Source organism: Petromyzon marinus, chromosome 43, assembly GCF_048934315.1.
Source record: "Petromyzon marinus isolate PM22_M1 ecotype Great Lakes invasive population chromosome 43, UKy_Petmar_22M1.pri1.0, whole genome shotgun sequence".
Taxonomy (NCBI): domain Eukaryota; kingdom Metazoa; phylum Chordata; class Hyperoartia; order Petromyzontiformes; family Petromyzontidae; genus Petromyzon; species Petromyzon marinus.
In genome coordinates, this window is record NC_133709.1 from 11,639,778 (window position 1) to 11,659,996 (window position 20,219).

The window sequence follows — 20,219 nt, forward strand, 5'->3', positions numbered from 1 at the left end:
TGGCGGTCGAACTCACGACGCTCGGTCCGAGCAGGCAACTGGACATACGGACAGGGTTTTGTTCGTAGCTCTGAAAGTTCGGAAGTAGAGTCCCTGTATGGGCAAATCTCTGATCGTTGATTTCGTCGGGTGTCCGATTACATCGTATTACAGCACCGTGGTGGCGAGATTTTAACGACCTCGCCTTGTATACAGGAGGCCTTGGGTTTGATCCCAACCCTGACGTGACTTTGTTGAGTGATCATTTGTGGGCCAGGTCTCTTCTCAATGAGCCTTGCCTGGTAAAATAGAAAATTGTTCAGTTTTAGTTTATCTGAGTCGAGGTGAGCTTAAGCTGGTGAGGTTCAGCCCCTGCGTGAGTAAAATTGCGAGTCAGTTGTGGTGAGGTGTGGTCAGGCGTGGTGAACCAGGTGCGGTGAGCGACACCCACGTGATTTGTGTGTGGTGAGAAATACCCATGTTAGACAGGTGTGGTGAGGGAGTATTCATGTTACTCCATTCTGGTGAGGTGTGCATCTCAGCTGCACCACTGACGCCTGTGTCCTGTTGCATGCACACTTATATACAAAACCAGGATTCCCCATGCAGCCTTTAAAAAATTGTTGGGGAAACTGCTGTGCGCGAGCACCTACTAAGGCCGGAGGAGGTGGGTGGCCAGCACCGCTCCCGACCTGACCGCTGTTATCTCCCCAGCGTTGATGTTTACTTACCACACGAGGTGCTCATTTAAGGTTGACTCATCCGAGCAGAGAAGAGACGGGCCCAGGACTAGTCAGATATTCGTCACCAACGTTTGACTTGCGACCGGGAATTGAACCGGGGTCACCAGGTTTTTATTGCAGCTCGCCGATCACTGTGCCACCGTTAACCACTGCGCTACTGCACGCGCCTACACATGCACGCATACACACACACACGCATACGTACGCACACTTACATGCACGCATGCACATATTCATACACGCATGCATATATTAATACACGCGTGCACGCATGCATATACGCACACGCAGGAAGATCCGCGGGGAGGGGAAGAAGTGTCGCAAGGTGTACGGCATGGAAAACAAGGACATGTGGTGCACTGCCTGCCGTTGGAAGAAAGCCTGCCAGCGCTTCCTCGACTGAAATCTCACCTCCACAGCCCAGCCTAGCGCAGCCCGGCCCAGCCTAGCCTAGCCTAGCCCAGCCTAGCACCATCTGTCTCTTCGTCCCCACTTCTACAGAGATTCCCTGACCCCCCCCCCCCACCGTCTGCTATGGTGGTTTGGCCCATCACCCGTCAAGTGACTGGGGTCCCATCTCTGTGAATCGTCTGGAACTTCCGAATCGTCCTTCGTCAGTTTGCTCCGTCGTTTGGTGATGGAGGTGGTTGTTGGTGATGGTGGTGGTGATAGTGGTCAAGACACGGGCACGGTTTTTCCGCAAAGATGTTGGGTGAAGAGGGAAGGTATTAAGATCCGGCTGCGTGAGTGAAGTGGGGGTCCACACAGCTCGCGAGGACGAAGGTTGACATCAGGGGGGGGGGGGGCACCTTCATTAACTCTGCGTGAATCTCGATGGTGGAAACCCTCCCAACGATGCAAACCGTCGGGAACGATCCACGCTCAATTTATTTTTTTCCCCCTTTTTATCTGCGACCGGCAGAATCGTAGAGGAACGGATGTGTCCCACGTGGGTAATTTGGAGCTGCGGAGCGTGGTTTTTTCTGCCACGGTGGAAGGTGGCCCTCTGGCTCGTGTACACCTCGCACGAGCCGCCTGCGGTGGCATGAAAACCACTTGGAGGGATGGGGGGTGGGAGACATCGAATTTTGCAGATTGCCACGTGATAATGGGAGTTTCCATGTTCCTTATTCCAGCCTATGACTCGGACTAGTTCTTGATGAAGATTCAAAAATAATCGGCAAGATCCTTGCGCGACATTGACGGTGAGGGAGCAAATTTCTGTTTGAACAAAAAAAAAAATACGAACCCCGAGTTTTATTTCGGAAACTGCAACGTCGCACGCTTAGCGCTGTTTTAGACGCGAGAGGAAGTCGCAATTTGTGCAGGCAAACAAATGCGACCCAAAGCATTGCGCGACCACTCTCTCCGTTTTACCTTCCATACAGAGAAGTGTACGCATTCAGAACACGATAAAAATATGATAAACACTCTGTGGGATAAGTATTATAGGACGTTACGATCACAATACAACTCTGATTTATAAAGTAAGCTCTGCGATTCATATTCCTGCAGCTGACTAGGTAGGAACAGCCTCAGAACACGAAGACCCCTGTTGGTGGGGGAAGGCTTCCATTTGTACTCGTGACAGAACAAATATTATCACATGAGACTTGTGCTGTACCCTTCAAACTTGTAATCAAGAGTTCAGCTCACTCCAGAAGTCGTTAGAGCCCTAAACTGTTTTGAATCCGATCGTAGCAGCTTGTCCTTAATACGGCCAAAATCTTCCCTCTCTAGAGAGCATTATTTGACTCGCTTTTAAGACTTTTAATGATCCATTCATAAGAAAGTAAAGCCTGCTCCAGTGCACACAACTGCTCCTTTCCTCACTGAAATTAGACAACGGGAAAGCATTGGACTAGGTAGGAAATAATTTTTTTTATTGGCGCGGTTATTCAAATTCTCACGAACTGAAATGGGAGAAAAAAAATCTACACTTTTTTTTCGTTTTTTTAAACATGGAACATTGACACAAACGTTACGTGCAGAGTGACCAAAATGCACGTTGAAAGGGAAGTCTGACAAGGTGGAACAGTATTAGCACAGGTTTTGGCACAAACAAAAATAGCTGCCGGAGATGAAGATCCAGCGATCAAGACGTCATCGTGGCCAAAGCCGTCGATAGCCGCCGCCGCCACCACCACCACCTTTGCCAACACGCCTCACTACCAACAACCCTTTCACCCTGTCATAGATAGGTCCGCTTGCTGCGCAGGAGAGACGCGCAACCTCGATCTCTCAGATATGCCCGAACCAGTATCCCCCACTATCTGCTCTTGCGGTCTTCTCCTGGATCGCCGGACTTTGCGGAGACCACTTCCCAATTTTCCCCGACAAAGCTTGTCAATTCAATCAAGAGGTTGTCTCGGTACGGCTCAATTAGCACCATGGGGCCATGGCAGTGAACCCTGATGTGGGCCCTAGGCGCCTCCCCCTCATCACGACCATGCCCCCCACCACCTCTCGGCCTCCCAGAGTCCCTGGGGCCCTACTGCAAAATTTCCTCGGTGCGGTGACGTAACAACGAATACCGGCCCTTCACTGCAGTCGCCTGCATCTTCTGTCCATGCCGCTACGTCTGTAGAACCAGCAGCTAAATAATTTAGAGATGTGTAACTTTCACGGTTTACGTTCCACTCTCTCGGAGAGAGGGAGAGAGAGATGGAATGATTCTGAGTCGCGGGGATATTTACACAAAAGCAGCAGGGAAAGAGGCAGCCAACAAAGAAACCGGCGCCAACAATCGTCCCAAGCTCTGTATTGCTATATACTGGGACGATTGGCAAAATTCCATTCGTGAGTGCGCTTAAAGGGCACCACCGGCTGCTCGGGAAAACTTCACAACCAAATCTCGGCAGTTTGGGGGGAGTGGGAGCTTGGGACACTGGAGTCGTAGGGATATAATTTGGGTTTTTATTTGTGTCAAGACTAGAGAGGGGGAGGGGGGAGAAGATCAAACAAAAACTCATGTTAAACGTGGAGAGAAAAAAATCTTCCCCCACCACAAACCCACGAGACAAAAAAATAATTGACTGGAACTGTGCGTTTTGAGGAGTGTGCTGGAGATTGGGGATATTGGCGTGGAGAGTCCAGTCGACGTGGTGACTCAGCAGGGGAAGTGTAGACAGAGCAAAGTAGAATAACTTTGGGGGTGGCAGCGAGCGACGCATTGGTTGCAGCAAGAGCGGGGGCTAAAAGCGTCCCAAGGGGTCACGAAGACCCAGGGGATTGAAGGAGAAGAAGACGATGATGGTGATCCTGTTGATGGGACGTGCGCGATGGGGGGACGTTAATGTGCCGGACGTGGGGTCGCTGGGGTTGCCACCTTTGAGCTACAAAAAGAAACCAGAGACATTTCATGGGAAGAAGAACAACAACAATTTCACCCAATACTGGAAGAGTGGAGAACTACATGTAAACGCATTGTCTCGAGTGGTATCTTATTAACGCAACCGACAAAAGGGCAGGACTTTGTTTATTAACGTCTGTTCCTCGGAGGGAAAGATTTTACAGATTGCCACAGTAACGGCTGGCTACTTTAAAACGAAATGGACAATCCTGGGAAATCTGGGACGGGTCGCAACCCCGTGGAGCCACGAGTTACACAGCTTGCCCGCCGTGGCGTGGGCCTCGAGAGTTGCACCACGTGCTTGCTGTCACGTGTCTCCTCTCACACGCCGTGAGTTTTACTCTCTCTGCCAATCTCCTTTTTATGCTCCTTCGATGTTGTGCTCTACTCTTCTCCCGGGCCCTCAAGGCTTCGTGATGGATTTGGGGCTAAGGTTTGAGAGGTGCTTTAAGAACAAACGACACGCTGCACTTAAATAAAAAATAATAGGGCAACTCATTTGTATAAAATACTACAGCGGTTTAAAATTATAAAAAAAAACTGGTTTCAGCGAGACCATTTACATGTTTGGGTACTCGCTTGTTGGTGCACAATAGTGGTGTCTATCGCAGCCGGTAAAATGTTAAGGTAAAAAAAAAGCATACACGTTAACGAGTAAGCATACAGTTACTTTCGTTAGGATGTTTTTTTCGTTATCTATTTACAAAGTGTTGAGTGAGTAGGGTGCTATATTTAATTACTTTTGCTAGCTGCCACACAAGGGCTGAGTTTAGGAGGTTTAAAGCAGGGCACCCACCGCCATCCACTTTTTTGCTGGGGAGGAGATGATGATGATGATGATTGTTGAGACGTGAATGTCCGGAGACGTGGCCAGTAAACTTTACCCGTGCAATGAGAGCAAGTCGCGGGAGAATGGTTGGTGGTCGCTACTTTTGCGCATTGAGCAAGGGCCGGATTTATGGTGGAGGGATGAACGGGCACAAATTAACCAGGGGCTCTTAAGCAGCGTATAAATATAATGATAAATAAACTCACAAACAGCGAGTATTCTTCCGCCCCCCACCCCACCCCAGTCTCTGCCAATCTCTTTGCTCCAATCGGATGCGGTTTCCTTAGATAATGGGGGTACCTTCCACCCTTGACAGCCTTGTGGGGGGGGGGGGGGGCAAGGCTTTGTGATATCGTCCTCTTGATACGACTGATTATAGGGAACGCCGCCCCGTGGTGCGTATCGGTTGGCATGCTGGATTTGCAATCCAGAGGTCGCCGGTTATGTTAAATCTCCCGGCCACGGAATTGGAAGCAGTGCGGATTTTTTTTTTAAATATAAAAATGTGCTCTCTCCCGCCGCACACCCCCACACCATCCTCATAAAACGGGTACATCACAAGTTAGTCGGTCGGCAGGTCGTGAGCGGTGGGAGTAAAGTGTGGGTGTACTACCTCTTCGGAGAGAGACGTGTATGGCCGGCGTGGAAGAGTCGGCCAAAATTCCCCACTGAGCAAGTTGGTTCCCGAACCCTTTTTCTGGACACGTTGGGTGGCAGTGTCAACAACTCCCAAAAAAATTCGCGGGACCGCCATGCGGTAAACAACAGCAAAAAAAATCATCTGGTGGTGGGAAAATGTTTTTGTATCTGAAACGGGTCGCCCTGAACCACTTGCCCCCCACGCGGCCTTGTGGCTTGTGGGCCGTCTCGAACGGACTCGAGAGCTCCCTCTAGTGAAGGCATTTCGGTCAGCATTGGCGCGAGCAGGCAAAGTGCAGGGCTATCGCACCGTGACGAACAACTTTTATAAAATGCCCACCCCGATTGTCGTTTCACTGGGTCGTGGTCACATAATTGGCAAGTGTTTGTCCGTGGTACGCTTCCACCACCCGACGTAGCCAAACTAATCGATGCGTCACGCGTGCAAGCGTTTTAACGCGTAAATTCTTGTTGTTTCCGTCTTCCCCCGGTGAGTTGAAGCATTGTCACAACCAGTGTCGGCGATTGGATACGCGACGTTTCATTCTGACTTGCTGGTTACCATGCCCTGAAGATGCGTGACGCAAGTGTCGGGGGCTAACGTCCGTTTATCTACTTTCAAAACTTGCCCATAATAAAGGTTTTTGGGGTTGGATTGCATAAATATAAATGCGTCATACCCGCCACCGCCCGACACAGCCAATTAGCTAAGTTTTCCACGTAAACAAAACACGCCAAATAGTTGCTCGTTCAGCACTAACCGATTGTGTGTTTAAGAGTAAACCCACACCGGTGTGCTGAACTAGTAACTAATTGGCACCTTTTGTTTACGTGACAAACCCTACTAATTGGCCGTGTCGGGTGGTGGCGGGTTTAACGACACATTTATATGTATACACTCTAACACCCAAAAAGCCTCTTGTGGATAATATTGGTCGCGAAAGCCTGCGTGTTTAACTTCCCAAACTTGTTTGTGACAATTGTTCCTAAACTCCCCGGTGTGAGTTTAGCTGAAGCAGCGATCGACACTTTGTTGAACACTTTGTAACAAGTATCAACTTGTTTGGCTGTGTCGGGGGGCCAGATCATTGCGTGGCCTAACCCGAAATACCAATTGCAAATCGTAACATTGGCTACGAAAAGCTAGGTCTGATCATTTGGTCGTGCTATATGGTGGGCGCCATGGTGGCGAGATGTTAACTACCTCTCCTGGTACAAAGGAGGGTCGTGGGTTCGATCCCGCACCCTGACGCCTGCTGTAAATGTGGAGGTTGCATATTCACTGCCCTTGGTCGCGTGGATTTTTCTCCCAGTCTTCTGGTTTTTCCCCTCCACATTTAGAAATGACATCGCGCGTTCAGATTATTTGACTGCTATAACTTCCACGCGATGATGATGATTTCAGCCACTTTGGTTGAGCAATCATTTCTGATAGCCAGGCCGCTTCTGAACAAAAAGCTACATAGCTCAGTGGGGAGTCTTACCCGGCAAAATAAACGATATTTTATATCGTTGATGTTAAGAGGACGTCATCCGACATCGCCTTCTGGGTCTATTGGGGCATTTGCTCACACAACACCACGGATCTCTCTTGGGAAAATAGCCAGGAAACTAGGGGTGGGGGGGGGGGGCTGTGGTGGTGGGGGGGGGGGCAGAGATCCCTAAATCCGGCCCTGCCAAGCGAGTGACTGGCAGAACGGCGACGCCACTTCCGCGACACGATGCCAAATATTTCACAGCGGGGAAGTCCAACTCTCTCGGTTCGCAGACTCAGGAGCGGGGGGAAGGGTTAAACAAAAGTGGCATTTTGTGGTGTAACGACAGGAGCTGACTTTGTTTTTTTCGTGTTTGAAAAGGATGAAAAGTTGAAAGTTTAAACGGTGAACATTTTGTCGCGAGCGAGGCCCAGCAAGCGGCTGAAACGTCGAGGTGCTTTTCCAATGTCGAGTTGCGTCGTAAACACGGCGTGGTTAATACAACAAAAGTAAAATTGTGAAATAATTACTACAATAGTAAAAAAAAATCGTTCATACAACCGCGCAGGGTTTATTTTTTTTCACGGTTGTGCCGATGTTTTTTTTTTTGCGGGGATGTACGGCCCGCCCGTTTCGGTCCGGCGTCTTGTCCCGACGTTTCGCTCCCACGTCCTTCATGGGGGGGGGGGGGGGTTCTGGGGAGGTTCGTCCGCAAACTGAATTTTTTAGTTGCTGCTGCTCTTGAACAAGGCTCCCAAAGCACGTGGAGGCGAAAAGTCGGGCTTCGTGCCGAAACGGGCCCAAAGGCCCCTCAACAAAAGCGCGTCGGGAGAGAGAGATCGCAGCTAACTGGACTTCAAACTTCACGCCCACGTGCGAACGTCATCCTCGCCGCGCAAACGTTCAGCCGTTGTAACTTCACCTTTTTATCCCCACAAGTCGCTTGTTGGAGAGTTGGTTCTCAATCGAGCCTCTCGCTCGCTCGTTCACTCTGTTGGCTCTGCTATGAATGTTCATCGTTGCGGCGATAATAATGGTGGTGAGTGTTATTTTTTTTTAAAGGGTTCCCGGTGGTGGCAGTAGAGTTTGTGAGTCGATTGACGGGTGGGAGGGGCCGGTGGGGGTGATGGTATCCCCCACCCACATCACCTGTCCACTGCCAAACCATCACAGGGGACCCACCCACCCCGTATGTGACACGTGGAAACATGCAACGAACGTGTATGGCAGCACCACCGCTCCCCCCCCCCCACTGGCTCCCCTTTACAGACGCAGGCGTTGTCCATGGTGGTGAGGTGGTGGGGGGGGGATTCCTTCGACCGTGTGTACTCCAGCACGTGGTACACAACTACACTGTGGATAGTTTAATGGGTGTCTTGTAAAGAAAAACTGCGGAAAAATTCGATAACCCACAAAAGTTAATTGTAAAGTTAGCATTGAGATGGGTTTAAGTGGGTGGCGAAGGGGGGTAAGTATTGATCACGTTGGAGTCATCTGTCGGGGGGGGGGGGGGTGTGGAGATTATTCAATTAATATTGACATGGTTTTTCAATAGGTGGTCAATCGTTTCAGTGAAACCAGGTGGGGTAGGTTATTAATAACTAAAGTAGCGTGAAACACACAAAAGCACGAGTTTCGAGAAATTGGGCACACCGGGTCACTCGCCAACGAGAACTCTGCCGCTCTCAACCTGGTTAAACAAATTCAGCGTGACACTTGGATCGTCTTCACGAGAGTTTCCGTGTCCCGAGCCTCACGCGCTGCGCTACACGGGAGAGGCGGCGGGCTACGGACAGAGGTACTGCTTCGTTTAACAAAAACAAAAATCAACGCTGGGTTGCCGGGGTGCGTCAGTGACGAGCCGGTGTTGTCGAAAAAGATACTTGCGGGTTATCGAGTTTATTGAAACCATACGGGTGGGTTATCGAGTTTTTTCTTTATCTCTATCGCCAGCTAACACCCCCCCCCCCCCCCCTCAATGATTCCCCTCATCAAAAGCGTGGCCTGCCTGAGGAAAATGCTTGTCCGAACGTGTTTGTGATATCGCTTTGATTTGTCACAGGAACGCACTTGAGATGATGGTCGTGAAGTGCACGACTCCCCCGGGGTATTCCAAACTCCAGTACTCGCGTCTTTCCGCGACTATCACCCGACTCCTCCCGTTCGGATACAAATGCAATTCGTTTCGCGCTTCCGGCGCCCGATGATTGTTAAACACGTCCCATGTGACGCGTAATTTGCGCTGCCCTCCGTCGTGTGGAACACGTGCGTGCACACACAAATCACGTGTACACACACACACACTGAACACGTGTACACACAAGATGTATACACACGAGACACGTGTACACGCACACATACATTGAACACGTGTACACACGCACACCGAAAATGTCAACCTTCATTTGAATCGGCTCTGACCGCAGTGCCGCGTGGAACTTGTTTAACAATCATCGGGCACGTGCAGCGCGCGACGAGTTGAATGGGAGGAGTCGTTTGGTAAAGGCGGAAAGACGCAGCGCGTTGGTGATCATGGTTGTGGTGGTGGGCCGCGAGGACTGGAGTTTGGCAAACCGTACGTACGTGCTTACGTAGCGAAAACGATGATTTCTGAGATGTTTATGGGGGGCGTAGGGTGGGTGCCCGTAGTTCATCACGAGTGCTCGGTGCTTTAATCATTCAGCGGCCGCGTCGTTTGCACGGGAGGCCGCGATCAGAAGTGTCGATTGACTTGTCGCGTGGAAAATCAATCCACCCCCCCGTGCTACACGCCCACCGTCCCGTTTGCAAAAACAACAAACGACAAGTGCTTGCGGCGGATTCACTGCCGTCGGCGGTTTGAATTGAATTCAAACAAAACGCATGCGCTTGGATCGATCCTTCAAGTGCAACCCCACACTTGTTCTAAACGATGAGACCCCCCCCCCCCCATTCACAACAGGGGAGGGAAATCCCAGGGCCAGGAGCTTTGCTTTGCGGTGGGCCGCCCTTGCAAAAAAGAGAGAGAGAGATGCCCTCCGTATAGCCCGACGGGCCGTACATTCGCGCGAAAACATTACAAAGTCCTGCGTCTTGACGTGAATATTTAACGACGCGAAAAGCTCCGCTTCTCACAAAACTCGCACGGTGCTGCCTTGCCTGCATGCCCATGCGACCAGCTCCACATTGCCTGTTACAAGACGGTTCTCTGCCTCGTCTCTAGACCACCAAACTCAACGCGCGCTGTTGGTGGTGTAATCATCCACAACAATAATGGAGATGATACAGCCTCATTCGGCTCTCTCTCTTCCAGTTTCTTTTGAAATGCCTTTGGCCCGCCAAATGTATTTTAAATTTCTGGTCGGCCTTCAGTAAGGGGAAGGGTTCCCCCATCCACCCCTGGTTTAAGGTTTATGAAAGTACAAAGTCACAAGTGAATTGTCCCATAAATCACCATTTGAGGCATTGGTGCTCGATCTGTTCAGTCCTGCTGCTAGAGCAAGTGGTGGAAATTCTACTTTCCTTTGACGGGTGGGGCGGAGGGGGAGGTCGAGTTTATCCCTAGGACAAGCATTGTTGACGCCTCCCACAAAGTGGTACGTAATTGATCGACCCCCCCCCCCCCCCCGCGTGATGATGTGCTGAGTCAGCCCTCCAATCTGGAAGTGAACTCGCAACGTGCTGGTTGTGAGCCGCTCGCTCTACCGTTGAGCGACCTGGCCGGCAATGTTTATATGGCTCACCCATTAACCCCCCCCCCCCCCCCCCCATCTAATCAAATCTGATTAGCCGAACCAGTATTTTTCAGAGAGTGGGGTTTTCATTACAGCGAGTAATGGCCTCTGTGGTTCAACATTGGTTTAACTTTGGAAGCGCTCAAAGGAACCAAAGGCCTCCTGAACGTTGGGCTGCGTTTTGAGTGATTTGCTCAAGCGGCGCAGCCCTCCCACTGATGAGACTCAGGAGGTCGAAACCAGTCCGCAGTGCTTTGACTAAGCTGCGTTTGTCGTTACACTTAAGACGCGCGGTGTTGTTTTACATGATATTGTTTTAAACCGATAACTGGACTCTCTTGTGAGCGTCGTTTCAGTATTGCCAGCTTACGGATTTAACTTTTCAAAATGCAGTATCCGTCATTCCATTGCAAAATGCGCGTGTTTCGGTAACTTTAACGTAATAAACTAAACAAGACAGATGCAATGCAACATTGGGCACGATTCGCATACATCTCGCTGCCGTTGAGAATCTCCAATGGTCGCGCGACCGTGGCTAATTTTTTTTAAACGTTTGCAGTCCGCTGCCCTTTTGTTGTTGCCAGTCCACTGCTGGATGAGGGCCTCCCCCCCGGCAGCTCGAGTAGACCATACTTCATCGCGCTGGTCGTCAGCGCGGGGTTGGTGAACGAACGCGGGGAGGCTGCGTCCATTAACCGGGTTTCGGACATGGGTCGCCAGCTTGCTGGTGTTTGTTAGCCGTGGAGCCGGAAATCGAACTCAGGTCGCGAGATAATACGAGCCATTACGTTGGCGGCAGCGGTTGGGTTCCGAGTTTCAAACAAACAAACAAACACTTGTTCATGGCTGTAGCTGTTGCTTGTTAATAGACTCTCGGGTTGTTTGACGCGCGCAAAACGAAGAGTCGCTTCCCGCTGCAGGTGTTCTGCTGCGCGAGATCGCAAATGTGAACCGGACTCGTGTCCTGGATTGATTTTTGTTTGTTTGTGTGGCTTGGTTTGGGCCGCTCAAAGAGAGTCGGAGCCCCGCCCAGGGGCGCAAAGCTGCGAGCGGGCGGGCGGGCGGGGAGGGGGGTCGCGGAAAATTTCATGAAATATTAACAACTTTCTAGGGGTTTTTTTTGGGGAGGGGGAGGGCTAGACCCAGTTTTTTTTTTAAACAGGCCGTGAAGCGCGCGTATGACGCGTAACGCTTAAACACACGCACACGTGCGCGAGCGAGCCATATGACTGACTGATGGTGACGATGATGATGATGACAATTTACAGGGTTTATTATCATCGGCGCGGGGTTGCTCTCAAGAGATGGAACGCTCCGTTCTCTCGATCGCTCGGCAGGCGAGGAAGTCCCCAGCCCTGTCTTTAAGAACCGCGAATCGAGCGGCGCCGTTCACGAGACCTATTGAATGTTCGATGACCGACGAGGCAGTGGTTGAACTTGAGAAGCTACTTCGAGAGTCCGCCCCGCCGCTCCCCATCATCTCAACGTCCCTGAAAGTTGTTGTTACACGGGTCGTGAGAAAAGAAGAAGAAGAGGTAAGGGGAAGAAGAGGAAAAAAGCGTTAAAAATATTTGTATATCGACGCTAAAAAAAATATTTAGTCGGAAATAATTCGCGCTGTCGTCTCTTTGTGATGTAATCTTCCCCCTGGTCCGTAATTACACGCCGCCTCTTTAGCTTACTCCGTGACACAGGGGCTAGCGATGGTGTTAACTTTTAGTCTCGTGGTGTACGTGATGTCGTTAGTCTCGATGATGTACTGCAGTTAGTTCGGTGATGTTAATGAGTTCGACGGTGCAGCTGGGCTTGTTGGCGGCGAGGTGGTCGAGAGAGAGAGAGAGAGGGGAACACGGGAGGAGGGCCGAAACCACTCGCTCGTACTCGGCGACCCTCGGAGGTCCGCACAGACGGGGATCACGAACCCTCTCGCCGTGCTGCCGTCTCGTGGCCAGGTCTCAAGACCCCCGGCGAGTTTTTTTAGGGAGTTATGACAAATCTCTGCGTAATCTGGCGGTGGTGATACAACTTTTTTTTAAAATAATAACGATTGAATTGGACCTTCAAGTTGACTGTAAAGTCGCGCTGCCCAGAGCTCTAGTGACGTCACCGCCATGTGAAATGCCATACCCCCATAATACAGTGCCAGTAAAGTGACGTCATTGGAGTGGTGAGGGTGGCGCTCCTGAAAGCCACATTCAGGCGTTGTCATCAAGGAGGCTTCATACGGCACTGAGGGTTCCAGTCAGATTTAGAGCCGTGTGCGTTTTGACTTCGCGTCCCTCCGGAGCAGTGGCACGCCACCCCCTGGCGGTGCGAGATGACATTTCTGGGGGGGGGGGGGTGCGAGTCATGGACAGATTTCGTTTTTTAGAAGGTAGTTAATCGAAAACACAAATTACGCACGGGCACGTTACGTTACAACTTCCTTTATTTCATCAAACTTACGTATTTATTAACGTTGTATATGTTTTGATTTAAAGCTTTCGTGACTGCAGGGATTCCTATTCTTGGTTCTTTCGGTAAAGTCACGTAGAAGGGAAACAATAAAAAAAATATATAAAAATATGATTTTATTGTTTCCCTTCTACGTGACTTTACCGAAAGAACCAATAATGTGTTTTTTTTACGATTGAGGCTGCAGTCAAGGTTAAGAACCAATGCTCCAAACCACCCAACAGGATGTCAATGTTTTAGAGCTCTCCAGTGACGTCACTGCAGTGCCGTGTTAAGGCTGACGGGCAGGTCTGGCACAACTGTCACTGAACCGCGTCCTGATTGGTCAAATCACCGGCAGTGGAGTTGTCGACGCCTTATGGACATGGCAACATTGTACAGCCCTTTTGTCAAACCCACTGCTGGATGAAGGCCTCCCCCGACCCCTTGCCGTGCCAGTCACGGCGTGGTGTTTGACCATACTTTCACCGCACTGGATAGTGCAAATTGGTGAAGTCGTGGTGTCTGGTGGGTGGGTGGGAGGGAGGGGTGGTAGGGTCGGTTCGGATATTACCCACCACTGTTAGCCATGGGAAGGGTGATCAAACTGAGAGCAAGCGCGCTGAGAACCACTGAGATCCACAGGGCACACACACTCTCACACTCTCACTGCCCTAGGGTACAATGAAAACATTTTGAAATGGCAGTTGCGACTTTGGGGGGCACCATATGGATTCTGGAGTTCCCCCCTCTCGTTGTGCACCTTACCCACCCCCACCCCACTCCCCTCCCTCTCTCGATCATCAGACCCACCTCTCGTTTCCCAAGGGGTTACTTCGCCCCCTGCCCCCCCCCCCAAAGTGGTCTCGCCGGACAAGTTTTCCGAATATTCCGAACGTATTACAACGGTAGAGTAATGCTAATGCATGCCCGTGTGTTTTTTGCTCCTCCCGTTGCATGCATGCAGTATTTTACCCTGTAAATAATCTCTTCCCCATCCCCAGTCGGTAATTGTATTCGGCAGTGTGTATGTGTACATAATAGGGTGTACGTACTGCAGCTTAGACGCAATTGCGTCGCAGGCGTTTTCCTCCGACCCGTATCGCCACGTTTCAACGCGATTCTCCTGGTGCCGGTCGCGTACGCGTGCACTCTTCCTTACTGTCGATGTGCCGATGAGCAGAAGGTCGACTTGAGTTGGGATTGGAACGCCTGCAAGGGGGGGAGGGCGGGAGGGGGACCGTCTTGTCTTTGCAAGTCAAAGATGTCCTCGCGAGGCGTAGCGTTTGTGGGCCCCATGCTTCTTGAGGCCGTCACTTGTCTCCACGCAGCCCTCCCCCTCCCCCCCCGCACCTTCTGTGGTGTCTGATTTGCGGACTTGGCCATTGCCGCGATTCAACCTCGTCCAATTCCTTGTTTGTCGGAGAAGCTTCAGTTCTGTGGAGCTCCCCCACCCACCTCCAGAACGTGGAGCGAAACGTCGGGACATCGTGCCGAACAACGCGACCCAGGAAACGCAATCGGAGAGAGCCATAGAAGCAGCCCAACCGCGACAACTTTCGCAGGTAGAACAACAACAACAAACCAAACAATGGCTCGTCGATCATATCGCGCGAGCCCCCAAAAGAATGAATATCTTTAGGCGACGTTTCGGGCAATGGCCCTTTTTCATAGGACAGGCAAGGAGAGAGACTGAAATTAATAAGAGATGGCTATGACAGTATCGTTGAAAATGGTCACGTGTTTTAATGTTGTAAAGTGACGCCTGCCATGGCGATAGAAGCCGACATCGAGTCGGTGGGCGTGCACTGAAGAGACGATCCGGATCCCCCGTGCTCGCCACAGCACCGACGAGTGGGAGGGGTTTTAGCTGATCGGCGAGAACCCCCCCCCAGCACCCGGAGCGGACGGCAGTGGTTCATCTCAAAGCGACACCGCACTTTGTAAGGAGTCGACGCGTCGTTCTGGGTGGCTTCGCGCTCTCACCCCCTCACGCGCTCTCACTCTCACGCGCTCTCACACTCTCACCCCCTCACGCGCTCTCACACTCTCACGCACTCTCAAACTCTCTCACGCACTCTCAAACTCTCTCACGCACTCTCACACTCTCTCACACTCTCACGCACTCTCACTCTGTCACGCACTCTCACACACTCACACTCTCACACACTCTCACGCACTTTTACGCGCTCTCACACTCTCAAACTCTCGCTCTCACACTCTCTCGCTCTATCACGCACTCTCACGCACTCTCACGCACTCACACTCTCACGCACTCTCACTCTCTCACGCGCTCTCACTCTCAAACTCTCGCTCACGCACTCTCTCGCTCTCTCACGCACTCTCACACTCTCTCACACACACTCTCACTCTCTCACGCACTCTCACGCACTCTCACGCTCTCTCACGTACTTTCTCACGCGCTCTCACACTCTCACGCACTCGCTCTGTCACGCACTCTCTCACGCACTCTCACACGCACACTCTCACGCACTCTCTCACAATCTCTCACGCACTTTCTCACGCTCTCACGCGCTCTCACACTCTCAAACTCTCGCTCACGCACTCTCTCGCTCTATCACGCACTCTCACACTCTCTCACACACACTCTCACGCACTCTCACTCTCTCACGCTCTCTCACACTCTCACGCACTCTCACACTCTCTCACGCACTCTCACACTCTCTCACGCGCTCTCTCACGCGCTCTCGCACTCTCACACTCTCACTCACTCGCTCTGTCACGCACTCTCTCACGCACTTTCTCACGCTCTCACGCACTCTCACGCTCTCTCTCGCGAGAGAGAGCGAGCGTGTGTGTGTGAAACCTTTTACGGTGGCGAATCTCACGGACGGTGGGTCGGGATTTGTGCGTGTGGTGTACATAATAATATCCGTGGAGTCGCACTACAGCTCTCGTGATGGTATTCCCATGTTAAAAAAAACACAATTATTACGCCTCTGTTGAAAGACAAAACCAAACTGAAGCACCTTAAAAGACGAAGTAAATATAAAACAACAAAAATCATAATAATCATTTTGCCACGGTCGGAGATGCACTCGTGTTTTGTAAGGAAAGGGAAAACCAAACTGCAGTGTGCGTGAGTTGTTTTTTTTACATCTATAGCGAGAGAGATTTGAGCGAGCGCGCATTGTGATCCGTTGCGAGGTCTCGGAAACGAGAGGATGCCGATGTAGCGGGACCACGTGTGTGGGTGCCTATTAACACCGGCGCTGGAGGTCACTGCTGTTGTGGTGAAGAGAGGTGATGCATGTTATTGCTGTTGTGGTGAAGAGAGGTGATGGAGGTTACTGCTGTTGTGGTTGTTGTGGTGCAGAGAGGTGATGGAGGTTATTGCTTTTGTGGTCGTTGTCGTGAAGAGAGGTGCTAGAGGTTATCGCCGTCGTGATTGTTGTGGTGAAGAGAGGTGGTGGAGGTTATTGATTTTGTGGTGGAGAGAGGTGCGATGGGGGAGGGATGGGGCGGACGTTTTGTCTTGTATCGTTCACCTGCACTGCTTGCATCCCCCCACAAATATTTGTTGAGTAACCTCCACTCACGTCGGATGGTGTTGCCTGGTTGGTGTCTATGGTTTATTTTGCTGGGGGGGGGGGGGAGGGTGGAGCAATAGCTTTGGGACTGTGTGTACTCAATGCAAGTTGGGCCGGTGGTATATTATTACAAAAAAAGCCACTCACTAGTAAGAGAGTATCATGAAAGCAATGCATGCGTGTTTGTAAAATGATGGATGTTTACACCGCGCGACAGACGTGCGAAGTGCAAAGCGGTGGTGAAATGATAATGATTATACACTAACAATGAAGCGTACATGTAAAAAAAACCTTTAAAAAACCAAGACGACCGGACCCACACGAGACCAAAAAAAAATAAAATAACTTTTCGTTAAATACTTTGCATGTTATCGCAATGTCAAGCCAAGTTTCGCAAAAAAAAACTTAAAATAATATTTTCAGAGGCAATAAGAAGTGGTGGGAGTTTTGTTATGGTGCGGGTATTAGGGTAGTTCTGAAACAAAGACGATGTTTGTTCTTCATCTACCCCCCACACCCCCCTTTGTTTTCCACCGCCGTGCACACCCGAGCCGTACCAGCGCAGGACCTCCCCCCCCCCCCCCCCCACTCGCGGATCCGTTTGGGTTTTCCCCACCGGTTCGTTTTTAGCCGGGGGAAAAAAAAAACCGGAACTGTTGAAACCGGACAACGTGAACAAACAAAAAAACAAGACCTCGATCTCACAAACGTAGAAACCCTCCTGAACACGATGGCCGGACGCCAAACGGAGTCGGGGCCCCGCCACATGTGTGGTGCGCGTTCGAGTGTGTGAGGAGCGGTGGCGTAGTGGTTAGCGCGCTGCGCTACGAACCCGGCGGCCCGCGGTCGATTACCGCTCAAAGACCGGTGACGATTATCTGAACCACGGTCCCGGGCCCTCCCCTCGGTCGACGTTATTGAGTACCTGGAGCGGTGTGTTAAACATTGCCACTGGGGAGACGAAGGCGGCCGCGCGTGGTGCTGGCCACCCACCCCCCTCGTGTGCCACAGTGCCGGCCTTCATAGGTGCTCACTAACCGCACTTGCCCTGACAGTCTGTTACAGGCTACACGGCAGTCTGTTGCAGGCTACACGGGGGGGATCTTTGTGACGTCGGTCACCGCGCGTGTGGGGTGGTGACGCAGCGTCACGCCGGCGTCATCGACTTCGCCCTTCAGTAAATCCATTATAAATCGCCTGGCCCATTCCTGAACCGTGCCGGGCTGGTCCTTGCACGGTGCTGGCGCGGCTCGAGTTTTTTTGTGCGGTGGAACGGGGTGGAGCGAGGGGGGGTGTTGGCGTTACCCTCGTGGGTGTCTTTTGTTTTTAATAGACGCTCTTACTATCTTTAAATGTGCATTTACCTGAGTGTTTTCTTAGCGATGGCGCACAAACATCTTAACACGCGGGATTTTTCACCGTCTGTTCGTTCGTTCGTTCGTGGGTGTTTTGACGCGTTTTTTTGTGTTCGTTTGATGGGACATGGGGAGGGGGGGGGGATGGGTGGGGTGGGGGTGGTTGTGTTTAAAGTTCACAAAACTCGTGCATGTTCTTAAAAGGGGCCGCGCGGCCTCCGATCGATGTTCACAACTTTCCTTCAGTGTCGGGGTCAACTCGGCTACGCACCGTGTATTTAAAAGCTTGTAATCTTTCACACAATTACGCTCGGATGCTACTGTTTATTGGAAAAGATGTTCACGAGATATAGATCACAAGTAACTTTGATGATGATGATGATTTAAACGATCTCTTTATTTTTCAGTTATTGGAATTTTATGGGGTGTACACCGGCCGCTAATTTTGAAGACGCATGTGACTACGATTCCACTCTGAGATCATGGAGATCATCATCGAGATGTTCATGGAAATGGCCATCGAGATGATCATCGAGATGTTCATGGAAATGGCCATCGAGATGATCATCGAGATGTTCATGGAAATGGCCATCGAGAGGGTCATCGAGATGTTCATGGAAATGGCCATCGAGAGGATCATAGAAATGACCATTGAGATGATCATGGAGATGACTATCGACATGACCATCGACATAACCATGTAGATGACCATCGAGATGACTGTGGAGATGATCAAAGAGATGTACTTGGAAATGATCATCGAGATGATCATGGAGACGATTGTGGAGACGTTAATTGTGATTATCCTAGACATAATGGAGATCATCTCTATGATCATAGAAATTACCATCGAGACGATCGTGGAGACGATCGTGGATACGATCATGGAGATGATCATGGAGATGACCATCTAGATGACCATCGAGATGACCATGGGGATGACCATGGAGATGATCATGGAGATGACAATCGAGATCATGAAAATTACCATGGAGATAATGGAGATCATAGACATGATCATCAAGATGGCTATCAAAATGATGACCGTGGAGGTGACCAAGATAATCAGAGGTGACCATCGAGGAGATGACTATTGAGATGATAACAACGGAGGTTACCAAGAGATGATCAATGGTGGCCTTTGACTCGATGACTATCGAGATGATGACCATAGAGGTCGCCAACGATAATCGGAGGTGACCATTGAGATGACTTTCGCATTGATGACCGTTGGGTCGACCAGAGATGATCAGAGGTGGCCTTCGATGAGACGACTTTTGAGGTGATGACCACGGAGGTTTAGGCTCTCGGTATCGCTCCTCCACCACCCCCTCCCCTCCACACGTGGCCACACGTGGCCGTGCATGCACACGGGCGCGTGTGGCCACGTGTGGCTCTGTACACGTGCGTTCGTGGCGGCGTCGTCGTCGTCGTCCGTCCAAGAGTCTCGCGCCGCCCTCATCTCAGCGCCGTGACCGTCGCCGCAGCCCGTCGCCGCTCTCGTGTCGTCTCGTGTCGTCCGTCCGTGCGTGCGTGCGTCTCTCGCGTTCTCCAAGCGCCTCTTTTTTTACACCACGATCGCTCTCGCCTTCAATAATTACGAAACGCGCGGGGCGGGGAGGTGGGTTTTATACCGTCGACGCAAAACGTTTCGAGGGCGCGGTATCGTTTAGCTGTAGGAGCTTGGGTGGGGTGGGGGGTTGGGTTTTTTAAATCCATGATGATGACGATGGTAGCGATGATGGGTTTTGTTATAAGAAGGCTGCGTGCGCTCAGCACTAGAAATGAGGCTATGGGGGGGGGGGGGGGGGGTTTGTATCGGTTTTTTTAAAGACGGCGCTTCCAAAAATAGCGTGTTCTCTCGTCTGTGTTTTGTACATAATCTGTTTCGAATAAAAAGTACACACGCGTCCCGCAGAGTCTGTCGTCGTGGTGGTGGCTGACACGGTCGCATCGCAAGGCTCCTGTTGCTCACTCCTCCTTGATGGTCATTCCCAGGCGTGGCAGCATGCTGCTGTTTGGCCGTCACGAGTCGTGGAACCAATTCTGAATTCACGGGCAATTTATTTTTAACACGCGAGGAGAGGACGCCGCTTTCTACACGGAACCAGGTGTCGGCAGCCAAAATAACAAGACGGGCCGTTGTTTTT

At 51.1% G+C, this 20,219-nt stretch overlaps 1 protein-coding gene across 7 annotated transcripts in view; it reads left to right on the plus strand.

The window, feature by feature from the left end:
- LOC116951472 (uncharacterized) overlaps window positions 1-19,986 on the plus strand; it is a 59,167-nt gene extending 39,181 nt beyond the window's left edge. For all 7 annotated transcript variants that reach the window (XM_032970098.2, XM_032970101.2, XM_032970102.2 and 4 more), the window contains exon 9: window positions 1,014-19,986. In XM_032970098.2, coding sequence (XP_032825989.2) covers window positions 1,014-1,125 — 112 coding nt within the window. In that variant the 3' untranslated portion in view covers window positions 1,126-19,986. The remainder of the gene's footprint in view (window positions 1-1,013) is intronic.
- The last annotated feature ends 233 nt before the right edge of the window (window positions 19,987-20,219 follow it).